At 38.3% G+C, this 16220-nt stretch overlaps 1 protein-coding gene across 1 annotated transcript in view; it reads left to right on the top strand.

Annotated features, from left to right (window-relative positions):
• The window catches only part of FOCAD (focadhesin), a 294818-nt gene that overhangs the window by 90615 nt on the left and 187983 nt on the right, over positions 1–16220 (top strand). Inside the window, exons 9-10 of the mRNA XM_040238382.1 lie at positions 1927–2014; positions 6177–6379. Of these exons, the coding sequence (XP_040094316.1) occupies positions 1927–2014; positions 6177–6379 (291 nt within the window). The remainder of the gene's footprint in view (positions 1–1926; positions 2015–6176; positions 6380–16220) is intronic.

Below are 16220 nucleotides of genomic sequence, written 5' to 3'. Positions count from 1 at the left end.
GCCTTGGTTCCCCAAAAAGTAGACCCTGAATTTCCCTAAAGGCAAAAACAAAACCTAGGTTTCCACAAAGGCAAAGGCTTACCATCAGGAGTCCATTTGTGGCTGTGATCTCAGGAAGCAAGTGGGAGAGAGACAGGAAGAGTGAAATACTAAAGGTGGGAGAGGCAGTATTATTATTATCAAGTTGGCCACTACTGTAAGGAGCCAGTTGCTCATCTCATGGAGTATGCTAAGAAGTGTTAGGGAAGGTGTTTCAGAACCTGCCAGAAGGATCCAGAATAAAGGCGAAAGCGTTTATCCCTGGACTTCTCTTAACAACTTGTCAAGGCATGGCCTATGGGGCTTTAACTTCCCTCTACTTCTGGATCTCTCAGTGGCCTGGGGCAGGCAGTATGAGTCACTACAGCGATAGCTGTAGTATTTGAAGGTGTTCATGAGATGTCCAGCACAGGCTTTTATTGAAAGACCTCATTAAATGGTACCATTCTCAGGTGTTCATTAAATCAGTAGAAGCGAAGTGTTAGTCACTCAGTCGTGTCTGACTCTTTGGGACCCCATGGACCCCACCAAGCTCCTCTGTCCATGGGATTCTCCAGGCAAGAATACTGGAATGGGTAGCCATTCCCTTCTTCAGGGGATCTTTCCAACTCAGAGACAGAACCTGGGTCCCCTGCATTGCAGGCAGATTCTTTTACTGTTTGAGTCACCAGGGAAGCCCTCTAATTACACAAAAAATTTGTGACCTCTCAGAACCATGAACAATTTAAAGTCATCTAGTCTCATCCTCTGCCATTACTTTTCCTTATTTTGGGTGTCTTGATCTCCAGCTCTTTCTCTTCCACCCTCTGTTCTCAACAGGCCAGTCTCATGAGAAGCTATTTGGTGGCCTTTCCAATGATAGCCTGTGTGTTAAAGGCTTTCTTCCATTGGCAGGAGGATTCTTTTTACCACTGAGCCACCAGAGAAGCTGAAGGTGTAGATAAACATTTATTAATTTGTGCCAGAGTTGATGGCATCTCCAGGATTATAATTCTGGTTGTGTCAGACTAAGTTGATTTCTCTCTAGTGTTTCTTTAACACACAGTTCTATCTCACATTTGTTTTTTAATTTTTTGCCTACACTTATGATTCATGGGAAATTTCTGCTTGTAGAATTGTAGAATTCTACAAAATTGTTACAGAATTGTAGACATTTCTGTAAATTTCAGAATGAAGTAATTTTAGTAGAGTGTATTGGGCCTTCTTTAGTTCCATAATACATTATTGTTTTCTTTTCTTTATTTAGAAACCTCAAATGACATCTTATGCCACTTGTATTTTCCTTATTAGAATTTAATGTACATGTCCTTTTTATCTTTTTTTAAAATTTCATTTATATACTTGGTGAAATTAGTGACCTTAAGTTTCTATGGTTATTGCTTTACTATATTTACATATACTTAGTAAGTTACTGTAATTTAAAAATAATCTCTGCCTTTCTGGTACTAATGTTTCTTTTATTCTAATAACATGATTTATCAAAATTTGTTAAGTGTAATTTATTATGTAAGTTGTATAGATGAGCGATGTCTGTATTACCTAAGCAGACAATTCAGCTACTTTCCAGAAATGAAATATTCTTAAGTATTTCAGGTAGTTTTTATTGGTTTGCAAAGATTGACTGTTTTGAAGACTGCAGGTTTTCTCTTTGAATTAATATGGTTTATAACTTATTGCTCTTTGGCCAGATATGATAACATTTTGAATTTACTTGTGACTGCTCTGGCATTCAACAGTTCTTCCTTAAATAGAGCAGGCTTACTGTAAGTAATTTTGTACAATAGGTTTATAATATTTCATGTTAAATATACTTTTCCTAGATGCATATTATAAATCACTGGGTCTTGGAAACTTCTTCAGCTCTTTACTTTTCTTCTTTTCCTTTAGGATTTTCCTGTTGAACCAGTCATAATTGGAATAGCTTTACTACTTCTGCAGACTCCAGCAAGTCAACAGAAGCCAATCTTAAGTCTAGGTAAATAAAAATACGCTCACAAGAGTAACATAAATTAACATGAGTATTGGCAGGTGTCACTTGAACTACATATTGTACTGTGCTGTAAATTCCTATATATTGTGAATGTCCATTTTGGAATTTTTCTGTTTAGTCATTATCAACTAGAGCTTTCTTTTTCTTATCAAGGTGTTTGTGCAAGATTTCGTATACCATGATTTACCAAATATCTCAGCTGTTCATTAGGACATTATGTTCTAAATTATATAGCAGTGACTTTGGTAAATATTTTGAAGGGTGTGTCAGCTCATTCAGAATCAATAGCATAAAACCCTTGAAGCAGAATAAGTGTTTAGCATTTGAATTTACTTTTAAAACGCTATACACCTTTACTATTCAAAACTGGTGTCACATTGAACAAGGCTTAATTTATGATTATTTTGTTAACCTATCTAGAACAAATGAAGATAACATTCTTTTGACTGTCTAGTATTGACTTAAAAAAAAGTAAGGAATGGGGCTAAAGGGAGGCAAAGAAATGTTCTGTTTAAGAATAATATGAGACAATGAAGTACCATCTCATGCCAGTCAGAACGGCTGCTATCAAAAAGTCTGCAAACAATAAATGCTGGAGAGGGTGCAGAGAAAAGGGAACCCTCTTACACTGTCGGTGGGAATGCAAACTAGTGCAGCCACTATGAAGAACAATGTGGAGATTCATTAAAAAACTGGAAATGGAACTGCCATACGACCCAGCAATCCCACTGTTAGGCATACACGCCGAGGAAACCAGAGTTGAAAGAGACACTTGTAACCCAACGTTCATCACAGTATTGTTTACAATAGCTAGGACATGGAAGTAGCCTAGATGTCCATCAGCAGATGAATGGATAAGAAAGCTGTGGTACATATACACAATGGAGTATTACTCAGCCATTAAAAAGAATACATTTGAATCAGTTCTAATGAAGTGGATGAAATTGAAGCCTATTGTACAGAGTGAAGTAAGTCAGAAAGAAAAACACCAATTCAGCATATTAATACCTGTATGTGGAATTTAGAAAGATGGTAACAATGACCCTATATGCGAGACAGCAAAAGAGACATAGATGTAAAGAACAGACTTTTGGACTCTGTGGGAGAAGGTGAGGGTGGGATGATTTGAGAAAAAACCACTGAAACATGTATATTACCATATGTGAAATAGATCAACAGTCCAAGGTTGGTATGTGAAACAGGGCACTCAAAGCTGGTGCACTGGGACAACCCTGAGGGATGGGATGGGGAGGGATGTGGGAGGGGGGTTCAGGATGGGGGACACTTGTATACCCATGATTGATTCATGTCATGTATGGCAAAACCCACTACATTATTGCAAAGTAATTAGCCTCCAATTAAAATAAATAAATTAATTAAAAAAAGAATAATGTGGGAAAGAATCAAGTTTGCAGTTCAACAAACAAGTCATACCTTTAAATTGTGGCTTTTACATTAATATTGCCTCACTTTACTTGGTCCAGTATAATACATGCAGTAATGTAGGATGTTGTCTAATTTGTGATGTGTATGTTATGATGCCATGATTAGTTGATTCATTCCCACCTTCATTTTTAAAACACGCTTGAGGTAAATACTGATTGTGTAACTCCTTCTGGGCATTTTAATCCATGATTTTGAGGATGAATTACTCTTTTATTTACAGTGTCTTAGAAATAGCTTTAGCGTTTGGAAGGGACCCTTGGCTCTTTTAAGGGCTTTGATTCCTACCCTACTTTTGCTTATTGGCCCTATTCTCTTTGTACCTTCCTCCCTAGTCTCTTACTAAACTGTTTTTGCCTCCTCCCCTTAAAGAGTATACATGGCATCCTCCTATAGATATAATTTTCTAAGCACTATGACAATCATAGTTTTATTATTTTTAAAAAGCAGCTTTATTGAGGCAAATTTACTTACCATACTGTTTTTAAACGTACAATAACATGCTTTTAAAAGTAAATTCATGGGACTTCCCTGGTTGTACATTGGAAAAGAAGGGGACACGGGTTTGATCCCTGGTCCGGGAAGATTCCATATGCCATGGAGAAACTAAGCCTCGCACCACAACTAATGACCCCACGTGCTACAACTCCTGAAGCCTGCAAGCTCTAGGGGCCACAGCTAATGAGCTTGTGTGCTGCAGCTACTGAAGCTCTCACGACTAGAGCCCGAGCTCCACAAGAGAAGCCACGGCAATGAGAAGCCCATGCACTGCAACTCGAGAGTAGCCCTCGCTCACTGCAAGCAGAGACAAGCCCACACAGCAACAAAGACCCAGCACGGCTAGAAATAAATAAATTTTTAAAAAGTGAATTTATGGAGTTGTGCTGCCAGCTCCACAGTTTAGTATTAAAACATTTTTCATCAATCCCTCTCCCCCAAATTTGTTGCACCCATTTACAGTTAATCCTAATTCCCACCCTCCGTCCCAGAAAAACACTAAAGTGCATTCTGTCTCTAAATTTGTCTTTTCTGGATATTTCGTATACATGGGTTTTGTTTTTGGACCAGAAAAAAATTTCTGATGCCCTACAGAATCTGCATTCCTAATTCTGAGGCTCCAGTCCTTCATTATAGCTCATGTATGATAGGATAATACAGGATCAAACACTCCAGTACTTTTATTGGAGAAAAGCCAAGTTTTCCTTTTGTAAACCAGTGTCTCTGATTTGAAGTTACCTTTGATAGAGTGAATAAACCATACTGAAAACTACTGAGCTAGTATATCATGTTGAAATGTAAACAAAAATGTATTGTTTGATATATTGGGAAAGAATGCTCAAAGCAATAGGATTGCGGGGAGGATATTGATTATTTCAAGTTTTAAAAATACACAGCACTGATACAATGTTGGGGCTTCTCTGGTGGCTCAGTGGTAAAGAATCCACCTTCAATACAGGAGACACAGAAGATGCAGGTTCAATCCCTGGGTGGGGAATATCCCCTGGAGGAGGGCATGGCAACCCACTCCAGTGTTCTTGTATGGAGAATCCCTTGGACAGAGGAGCCTGGCAGGTTACAGTCCATGTGATTGCAGAGAGTCAGACACGACTGAAGCAACTGAGCGTGCATAATACAATGTTATGCTTCTTAATTTCTAACACTGGCTATGATTGTAAATAGCAACTTGTAAAAACGCCTGCAAGGGCCATAGTACAGAATATAGAAATCTTTGTATATGAATTTCATATTTTCTTAAAGATATTAGATTATTGTAATAACTGACAATTATGAATTAAGACTAATATTTAGGCAAAAAAAGTAAATTCATAGTGTTGGAGTAACAAGTGTTTGTATTTCATACCGCATTCAGGTTTGACTTCCAGGTGATTTAAAATACAATACTAGCAATTCATTGACATGATTTAAAGTTCACTGTATTTTTTTTGGTGTAGTGGGGAAGTTAAGTTGATTAATAATCTCACTCTGAAACTTACAAATAACCTCTTTCAGTAAATCAGCATTCATTCAATAACTGTGAAAAAAGTTTCTTCTTTAATTCATCTTGTTCCTAGTCTAGGGGAGACTACACATATAAGTAAATTATTGTACGTGTGTGTTTTTTTCCATGTTAAAAAAATCTTTTGTAAAAAGGGGTTGTATTCCATGGGTTATGGACTTTGAGAATTCGCTGATTTGCTTCTTAGTAAATACTGCTGAAGGTCATCCCCTGCTTGTTTACTTTTGCATCTCTTGATACAATTCTCAGCTGAGCTTGAAAGAGAAGTGCACGTGTTGATTTTGTTATCCATAGATCAGGAACTCTGATCTCTTGGCTCAGTTTGTAAGGGCAGAGGATCTGACAGGGATATAAAGACAAAAGTTGAGTTGAGTTTTAAAGAAATTCATATTGACCTAAGGAAAAAAAAAGAGTTGATTTTACTTTTTGGCCTATGATATGAATTTTCTCTAAGAGCATCCTCATGTAAAAACTAAAAAGTTCTGTACATTAACAGCTTATTTTTGCTGAGTTAATTTTTACGTTCTTTTTATTTCTTAAAGGATAAGGTTCATCATCTTAATTGTGTATATGACCCAATTGTAAAGGGGCAAGAAAGCTTTTTGCACATTTCTCTTAAACAAAACAGCATTTTGTGTGACTGTAGTATTAATTTTGAAAACTGTGAATTGTTGTTTGGATGACCAGCTCTGAAGCTCCTTTCTTCTGCTGAGAGTCAGAAGATCCCAAAGTCCTCGTTGCTGCTAGTCATGCCAGTTCTGCAGATACTATCTTCTACTGCCTTGGAAGACTGTGTATCCATGGATGAAGAAGGTCCCTCTAGGCAGCAGTTGGCTCTAAACCTCTTAGAAATGGTACAGCAGGAGTGCTACAGAGACGAGCACCAGAAGGTAACCACTTCATCCTTGTTTCTCTTAACATAAAGTTCAATCAGTTATATGGGATTTAAGTCACTGTCGGAAATCTCACTTCCTGATGATATATGTAAGGTAAGGTGAAGGTCAGGTGAAGTCGCTCAGTCGTGTCCGACTCTTTGCGACCCCGTGGACTGTAACCTACTAGGCTTCTCCGTCCCTGGGATTCTCCAGGCAAGAATACTGGAGTGGATTGCCATTTCCGTCTCCAGGGGATCTTCCCAACCCAGGGATCGAACCCCAGTCTCTTGCATTGGAGGCAGACGCTTTAACCTTTGGGTTTAAATCCTGTCATTGAATTTTACCACTCTGTCAGGCACTGGTGTAGATGTTAGTATATTCTTCTGGACTGTGATGGGGAGGGTAGTCCTGCTGTTAAATAAGTGTTGGAAATCTGTCTAATCTTTTTTGCTTGTTGAGTTTCCAGTGTCCATCAGTGTCCTGAGGAATCCTGCAGAAAAGGAACTAGTTCTAGTTAACTAACCTAGTGCTTCTGTAACACATATGAGCATGGAGCCTTTCTTTCCCCTCTCCATACTGTTAAATAGTGCAGCATAATTAGACCTGCAACAACCCATGGTGGGGAATTGCAATTGCCTGGAAGTTCTGGGATCTGTAAGAACTAAAACTTAACTTTTGAATATGGCACCTTACGCTGTATTCCCCGGCACATGGTTCTTGATGTCCCTTGTGTGTGTTCCTACTCCCTTCAGCCCAACTGTGACACTCCATTCCAATCCATGCCTACTGGGCTTACTCCATTTGGCTTTGTCAGTCTCACTGGTCCTGTTAGAATAATGGAGAAATATGAGTAATATCTTGTTAGTGGCTGAATTCTAGGCCTACATTCATCATATTTTTTTCCGTTTAGGTGCTTGGGTTTTACCTTTAGTAAAATGTGGTGTGTATGTGCTAATTCACTTCAGTCGTGTCAAGCTCTGTGCAACCTTATGAACTGTAGCTTGCCAGGCTCCTCAGTCCATGGGATTCTCCAGGCAATAATATTGGAGTGGGTTGCCATGCCCTCCTCCAGGGGATCTTCCTGACCCAGGAATCAAACCCCCATCTTTTACAACTATCTGCATTGGCATGCAGGTTCTTTCCACTAGCACCACCAGCGAAGCGCAGTAAAATGTGATAGTACTTCCCAACTATAAAGAATTAAAGATGGTAAAACTGGTGAAGCATTTTAAGTTTCCAGAGACCAAAGACATTACATAAATGCAGGCAAGTGCCTTAATTGTTTTGTTTGCAAAAGTAGAGATACCACTAATAATGTATTGTTAAATGTTCTAGCAGCAGAAATCCAGGCATTGTTGGGGATTCTTGGTTATGTTCCCTGTTTGATCATTTAGCACAAACTAGCCTGCAGGCATATTGAAATAATGCTGCAGCCTCCTCCATCCTAATTGTTTGACTAAACCATAAAACTTGAAATAGGTAATTGATTTGCATTAAAAGAAGAGAGTTCTTAACATCTGCTCCGATAGGATGACAAACTGTGACCCCAAATTTCTAATAGCCTTTTACCTCCCCTTTTAGTTTGCCCATATAGAACACAAATTGGATTCTGAATGGGGGTGGGGACAGGGTACTATGTCTGAGAGTTCTGTTCCTTTAAATCATGAGTGATATTTACTGAGGATCATCCTAAATCTAAGTGTAAGTACTCAGCTTACTATTTGCTCAGGTGTGGGTGAATCTTATTCATCAGCACTGCATGGTGGATTTTCTCTTTAGCAGCTGGTGAAGAGGGAGGAGGAAGGAATACTATTAGGGTGTAAATGTCCTCCTGATGATAGTGTGCTGCTGTATTGAGGCTTTCAGTGGATATATGATCTCCCTTTTGAAAAATTTAAGCCATGGTTTACTGTTGGCTTTTCTCCTACACCTGGCCAGACCCTATATTCCAAACATACCTATAAATTTAACCTGCCCCAGACTCCCAGTTCTCCTCCTGAATCTTTGCTTTAGCACATAATGCTCTTTTGTCTCCTTTGCCTGAACTACTCATTCTTCAAGACCCAGCCAAGTGTTTTCAGCCTCCCTGAGTCAGAATTTATTACTCTCTCTCCTTTGCATCCAAACACTTTCAGCATTAGTGGATTGTGTTGTCTGTCTTAATTCAAGGGGTACATATTTGTACCTCCAGCTGTGCCGTGAGCTCACTGAGGGAAGGAATCTTGGCCTTTTTCACAATTTGCCTTTACTTTTTAAGCGCATTAATATTTAAATTGCAACAATTGTTGAACTTTTGATGTTTTTTCCACCCTAGGTGTTTCTGCATTGTCTTTCTCAGCTGATCATGGATGGGAAAATTAAAAATACGTTAGCAGTGGTGAAACTGAATATTTTCCACATATTCAAAGAAATAGATAACACCCTAGCTTATTAATTTGTCTTTGCATCCTCCCACACCTGACCTATTGTTTACTACGTAGTAGACAGTCAAGAAATTTATGTTCAGTGAGGAATGTATGCTTCTGATACAAATACAGATCATTTTACCCTCTTGATTTATTTCAGAAAGACTATTTAGAATCACAGATTTTTATTGTTTATATTTTTATTATTTCACTTTAAGTTGGTGATTCTGACTTGAGTATTTGGCTTAGAATTAAAGCGTTTCTTCAGAAGTATAATTCTTCTGATAATTAAATCCAAGGGTAAATATTACTGTTCCATGCAGTTCTCTGTTCCCTGTCCATTTCTTCTTCTTTTTTTTTTTTCCTTCGTTTTTTGGCTATGCTGTGTGCCATTGGAATCTTAGCTCCCTCACCAGAGATTGACCCACACCCTGAGCTGTGAAAGTAGAATCCTAACCACTGGACTGCCAGGGAATTATCTATCTGATTCTGAAGTGTTGATAACAATGAAATAAAACACATTTTAACTTTTCTCAGTTTCTAAAAATTAAAAAGTAAAATATCAAAGCAGCCATTCATCTTTTTAAAAGATGAGCATAATCTTCGGAGAAGGTAGTGGCACCCTACTCCAGTACTCTTGCCTGGGAAATCCCATGGACGGAGGAGCCTGGTAGGCTACAGTCCATGGGGCCGCTAAGGACACAACTGAGCGACTTCACTTTCACTTTTCACTTTTATGCTTTGGAGAAGGAAATGGCAACCCACTCCAGTGTTCTTGCCTGGAGAATCCCAGGGACAGAGGAGCCTGGTGGGCTTCCATCTATAGGGTCGCACAGAGTCGGACACGACTGACGCAACTTAGCAGCAGCAGCAGCATAATCTTATAAACTTTTATTTGTTTATTTATCGTGTAAGATAAACAGGATCCTTTTTATTAGACTATGACAGGTGATGTTTAAAACCTATTTGTGTTCTCTTAGGTGAAAAAACATCAAATACTAGTCATAGCTCTAAAGTCCTTAAAATTTTGCTGCCCCTACCCCAGAAAATGGGGCGGGGGTGGTGGCAGTGAGAAGAAAGTACCAGGGTATGAGTCAGGGTCTAGTTAGGAGAGAGAAACCACACTGATAATTTAAATAAAGAGAAACTTAATACAGAAATTGTTAACTAGAAAAAGGTGTTTAATTACTGAAAGCAGTAATGAGGCTCGAAGGAATATTGCCATAATAAATGTCGAGAGCAGCTTCTACTTCTGAGACTGAGGCAGGGGACACCCAAAGAATGAACCAAATGGAACTCTCCACTCAAGGCTAAGGTCACAGCTTGGTGGGAAGATCGTAGCTATGACCTGCTAGCTGGAGAAGTGTGTGGGGTGCCACAGGCCAGAGCTGGCCCAGACGAAGCCGTCTGCTGGAGTCTCTTGCATGCCCCTGGCAGCCAGGGATGGGTGAAATAAAGCAAGAAAGAGGCTTAATAGTCAAATTCCTGCAGTTGTATAGGGCAAGATTCATCTTTGGAGAAGTATTTTAGTCAACAGAAAGATTTAGAAAAAGTATGACTGAGGTAGGATCTGTCATACATTTATTAATTGGTATTTATGGATAAAGTACTTTGTTCAAACTTAAAGCAGTGTGAGCTTTATTACCTTTTAATAAAGCAGTACTAAGTAGGTTTCATTCATTGTCACTTTGAAGTAGTATATAGTAAGCAGAAAGTATTTTGAGTATTTGTCTCTTAAAAAATCAAAATTTATAATATATTGTTGTTGTCCTATTTATAGCTAAAGTTAGGATTTATTGAGTACATGCTCTATTTAAGAAGTTATGTGGATCAACTCTTTTCTCACAATAACTTTGAAATAGTTTTGTTTTGCCATTTCCACATGTGTGGCCTTGGACTAACGGTTGAAGCTCTCCGGGCCTTGGCCAAATGGGCAACAAAGCCCTGCTTCATGTGGTTGTTTATTAAGCATGTCTTATGTTCAGGCTCCATTCTAAGTGCTTTGCCATGTATTAAGTCATTTGATTTTATCCCAAACTCTTTGAAGTAGGTATTATTATTGGTCTAATTTTATCCAAGAGTTAACTGAAATATAGAGAAGATAACTCGCCAAGGGTCATGCAGTGAGAGTCTGATTATTTTTTAAAACAGATTTGTTGAGATAAAATTCACATACATACATTTTACTCATTTAAAGTTCACAAGTCAGTGGCTTTTTGTATGTTTGCAGAGTTGTGTATACAGTACCACAGTCAATTTTAGAATACTTTTATTACTCCAAAAAAGAAACCTACCCCCAAATAATATTCCATTGTATGAAGCTACCTCATTTTATTTTTTCATTCATCTATTGAACATTTGGGTTTTAATTTTTTTTTAAAAATTTTGGTTATTGTGAATAATGCTGTTGTGAATACTCCTATACAAGTTTTTGTGTGGACATAGATTTTCATTTTTTCTTGGGTAGATAACCTAGGAGTGAAATTGCTAGATCATATGGTAACCATGTGTTTGATCATCTGAGGAGCCGTGAGACTTTTCCAAAGGGACTGTATCATTTTACATTCCCATTAGCAGTGTGTGAAGGTGCCAGTTTCTCTATATACTTGCCAACACTTGTTACTGACTGTCATTTTATTACAACCGTACTAGTGGTTGGGCTTCCCTGGTGGCTCAGATGGTAAAGAATCTGCCTGCAATGCTGGAGACCCAGGTTTGATCCCTGGGTCAGGAAGATCCCCTGGAGAAGGGAATGGCAACTCACTCTAGTATTCTTACCTGACGAATTCCATGGACAGAGCAGCTTGATGGGGTGATAAGCCTGATGAGGGGTCCATGGGGTCACAAAGAGTCAGACATGACTGAGCAACTAACACAGGAGTGGTTATGAAGTGCTATTTCATTGTGGTTTTGATTTGCATTTCCTTGATGATAATCTTACAGTATTCATTTTGTAAGTGAAGAAATAGAAATTATGGAGGTTAATTAACTTCCCCCTCATTACACAGGTAGTGGATGCAGGATTGAGATTCAGGTTTTGTCTGTTTGACAAATAGAGTTTAGATTTGCCTATACTCTATTGCTGCCACTTTGATTTTATTAACAGTAATTTATCATCTTTGTGCTGAACTTGGGAGTTAATAACAGTATTTTAGATTTACAGGAAAACAGTAAATCAATAGTAAATTGAAGTAAACTGGTTTCTTAAAAGCTTTTTATTGGAAGTTAATAGGAATTAGATCTTGTGCTTCTATCATTGTCTTCTTAATAACATGGATACAGAGAATGGTGTTTTGTCTTTTGGTGGTAATTAACCACTACCAAGCCTTTCAACTCTTGATTAGATTCTTCGTAGATGTATAGAACAGAAGGACACTCTTAAGGCTTTATCTATTCCAGTCTTCTGTTTCTGGTCTGGTGAGTAATTAAATCCCTTGTTGCACAGACCTGTGCTACTTTTAAGTGTCTCTAGGTTTATTCCACACTCCCTCTCCTGATCAAATCCTGGCCTCACTTTTGTTAAGCCTGTTTTAGTCCACATTATAGATAATTGTTATTCTTTTAAGTTAATGAAAATTATATTATTCACCTGCATTCACAAGTTCTTTTTCAGTCCTCTTTAGACAAAGAAGTATAAGCAGATGTTATTAGTATTTAGTGTACCTGAACCTTTTTATTTTTATAAGCTGGTTTTAGAAAAGGCAGAGGAACCAGAGATCAAATTGCCAACATCCGCTGGATCATCGTAAAAGCAAGAGAGTTCCAGAAAATCATCTATTTCTGCTTTATTGACTATGCCAAAGCCTTTGACTGTGTGGATCACAATAAACTGGAAAATTCTGAAAGAGATGGGAATACCAGACCACCTAACCTGCCTCTTGAGAAGTCTATATGCAGGTCAGGAAGTAACAGTTAGAACTGAACATGGAACAACAGACTGGTTCCAAATAGGAAAAGGAGTACGTCAAGGCTGTATATTGTCACCCTGCTTATTTAACTTCTCTGCAGAGTACATCATGAGAAACGCTGGACTGGAAGAAACACAAGCTGGAATCAAGATTGCCGGGAGAAATATCAATCACCTTAGATATGCAGATGACACCACCCTTATGGCAGAAAGCAAAGAGTAGCTAAAAAGCCTCTTGATGAAAGTGAAAGAGGAGAGGGAAAAAGTTGGCTTAAAGCTCAACATTCAGAAAACGAAGATCATGGCATCCGGTCCCATCACTTCGTGGCAAATAGATGGGGAAACAGTGGAAACAGTGTCAGGCTTTATTTTGGGGGGCTCCAAAATCACTGCAGATGGTGACTGCAGCCATGAAATTAAAAGACGCTTACTCCTTGGAAGAAAAGTTATGACCAACCTAGATAGTATATTCAAAAGCAGAGACATTACTTTGCCAACTAAGGTCCATCTAGTCAAGGCTATGGTTTTTCCTGTGGTCATGTATGGATGTGAAGGTTGGACTGTGAAGAAGGCTGAGCGCCAAAGAATTGATGCTTTTGAACTGTGGTGTTGGAGAAGACTCTTGAGAGTCCCTTGGACTGCAAGGAGATTCAACCAGTCCATTCTGAAGGAGATCAGCCCTGGGATTTCTTTGGAAGGAATGATGCTAAAGCTGAAGCTCCAGTACTTTGGCCACCTCATGCGAAGAGTTGACTCATTGGAAAAGACTCTGATGCTGGGAGGGATTGGGGGCAGGAGGATGACAGATGATGAGATGACTGGATGGCATCACTGACTCAATGGATGTGAATCTGAGTGAACTCCGGGAGTTGGTGATGGACAGGGAGGCCTGGCGTGCTGAGATTCATGGGGTCGCAAAGAGTCGGACACGACTGAGCAACTGAACTGAACTGAACTGAACCTTTTTATTAAAGTTTTTTAAAAAGTAAAGATTTGCAGCTGTTTTACAGATGTAGAAGATGTTGTGCAACCATTTCATATTCACTTAAATGTTACTTTTCTATTGTTTCTTCTCTTTTTTATTGAGATATAATTCATTTAACATAAGCCTCTCTTTTATCTTTAAACACCTACTTTCTCCTCTAAAACTCAGGGCCTACCAGCACTCCACGGGGCCAGGATTTGGTGGCTGGTGCTGAGAGAAAACCCTTGGTGGCACCTTTGCCCTGGGATCATGCCTGTGGCAGCTGTCACTCAGTGGGACAGGGAGACCATCCTGTGATCTCTTAGTCAACGTTGTGCCTTTTTCCTGAGACTCTAACCTTAGGCAAACAGATGAAAAACAGAGCCTAAACCTGGACTAATACTTTAAGCACAGTAGGATTACTTTTCTGTTTTAATATGTTTACTCTGTAATTTCGCTCCTGTCTAGTCAATTTATGGTTCATGGTGATTTCCAATCATTTTCTTTTATAATCGTATCCAGCAATTTTATTTTTCTCTCCTGAAGATGAAGGATAATATTTTCCTTTATTTTGCAACTTTAGGCACTGTGCTAGGTGCTTTATAGATACTATTTCTTTATCAACCTCAATAATTTTGGCGGGGAGATGGGCATTACTTCCATTTTATAGATGTGGAAAGTAAAGTTCAGAGAAATTGTGTAACAATTTTTAATAAGTGTCTAATAACTGTCATGGCTGTGCTAAAGTCCTGGTCTTTTATATCTGAAGTCCAAAGCTGTTTGTCCTTAGACGAAAGAACTTGACTCTAGTCTTTAATGAATTTCACTTTCTTGGGAAAAAAATTCGTAGCGAGACAAGACTATAATAGAGTATTTTAATACATTGAAATGGTTCAAGAATCATAAATGATATACAATGAGCAGTCTCTTTCTCACCTTTGATTCTGGTTGTCCAATTTCCACACTCTCAAAATGAAGAAGATGAAGATTAGTAGATATTAATTTCTTCTGTTTGTCTAAATACTTTTGTGTGTGTGTGTGAGTCCATGTGAGTCTTAATAACAGGATAGTTATACTCTAGAGATTTCTGATTTGTCTTATCACACTCCAAATGTGTGTGTGTGTGTTTGTACATATTTATGCAAATACAAATATATAGTCCCTATGCTTCTCTTTAAAATAATCTCAGCATTTCAGGCACACTGTATGTATCTTGTATTTTCCTGTGTGAGATCTTTCCATATCAGAAAAGATAAAGCTTCCTCATATGTTTTTATAGTGGCATTTATTTTCAAATAAAGGTGATCTTCATTCTTAAGCATATACTTGAAACAACTGAACATCTATGTCCTTACAAAAACTGTTATAGTAATATTCATAGCAACAGTATTTGTCATAGCCAAAAAGTAGAAAAACAAAACAAAACAAAATATGTATCCTTACAGTGGGATATTATTTGATAATGAAAAGAAACGAAGCATTGATAGATACCAGTCAGCCACAACATGGATGAACCTTGAAAAAGTTTTATTTTATGTGAAATAAAAGAAGCTAGTTACTAAAGACCACATATTGTGTGGTTCCTATTATATGAAATAAACAAAATAACAGATTAATGGTTGCCAGGGCTTGGGGATCAGAAGGAATAAAGAAGGACTTTTAATGGACATTGGAGAAGGAAATGGCAACTCACTCCAGGATTCTTGCCTGGAGAATCCCATGGACAGAGGAACCTGGTGGCTACAGTCCATGGGTCGCAAAGAGTCAGACACGACTGAGTGACTTACACTTTAATGGGCATGGAGTTTCCTTTTGGGGTGAAGAAAAATGTTCTAAAATTAGCTGGTGATGATAGTTATACAACTTTATGAATTACGAAAATCCTCCGAGTTATTAACTTTAAAAGCCTGGATCTAATGATATGTGAATTATATCTCAATAAAGCTGTTATTAAAAAGTTTCATAAGGCTTAACTTTTACTTCTCATCCTTTCAGTTGTTACCTTTATCCATGTAAGTGAGTCTCTAATAATAGGACAGTGATACTCTAGAGATTTCTAATTTGTCTCATCACATTCTAAATGAATTATTATTTGAACAGGCGATATCTAATTCCTCTTAAGTGTCTGTGGCTTCTTCTGGGGTATTTGGCACACCACTCACAATGGCAGAATTCTATCCAGTCTCTGACCCTGATTGTAACCACTTGACTTCCATGAAGAGCCATTGCTCAGATTGACTTAAGCATAACGTCTTCTTTGGGTATCATTTCAATTTAGAGCTGTCAGGCTGCTGTTTCTTACAGGAGTTATCTACAAACTATTAATGAATTTCCAGACTCCAGCTGAACCAACTCTGTTACTATCAACATACTATTACAAAAATGAATTGTCCTCAATCCAAATCTGCCATCTGCCCTGAGCTGCCTCTTATGGGGCTTGGGGCTGGGCAAATACAGTGTTGTTGCTGTTGTTTTTTCTATCTTCGTTCTCACTAGTAAGTACCTCTTACATAATAATGGCTTTTTCCAAACTCTGTTGCCTCTGGATTTTGTATATTGACCCTGCCCCCCCCCACCCCT

Source organism: Oryx dammah, unplaced genomic scaffold (assembly GCF_014754425.2).
Source record: "Oryx dammah isolate SB20612 unplaced genomic scaffold, SCBI_Odam_1.1 HiC_scaffold_1, whole genome shotgun sequence".
In the NCBI taxonomy this organism is placed as follows: Eukaryota; Metazoa; Chordata; class Mammalia; order Artiodactyla; family Bovidae; genus Oryx; species Oryx dammah.
Note: the sequence above shows the minus strand (reverse complement) of the source record. Positions and strands in the feature narration are given on the sequence as shown.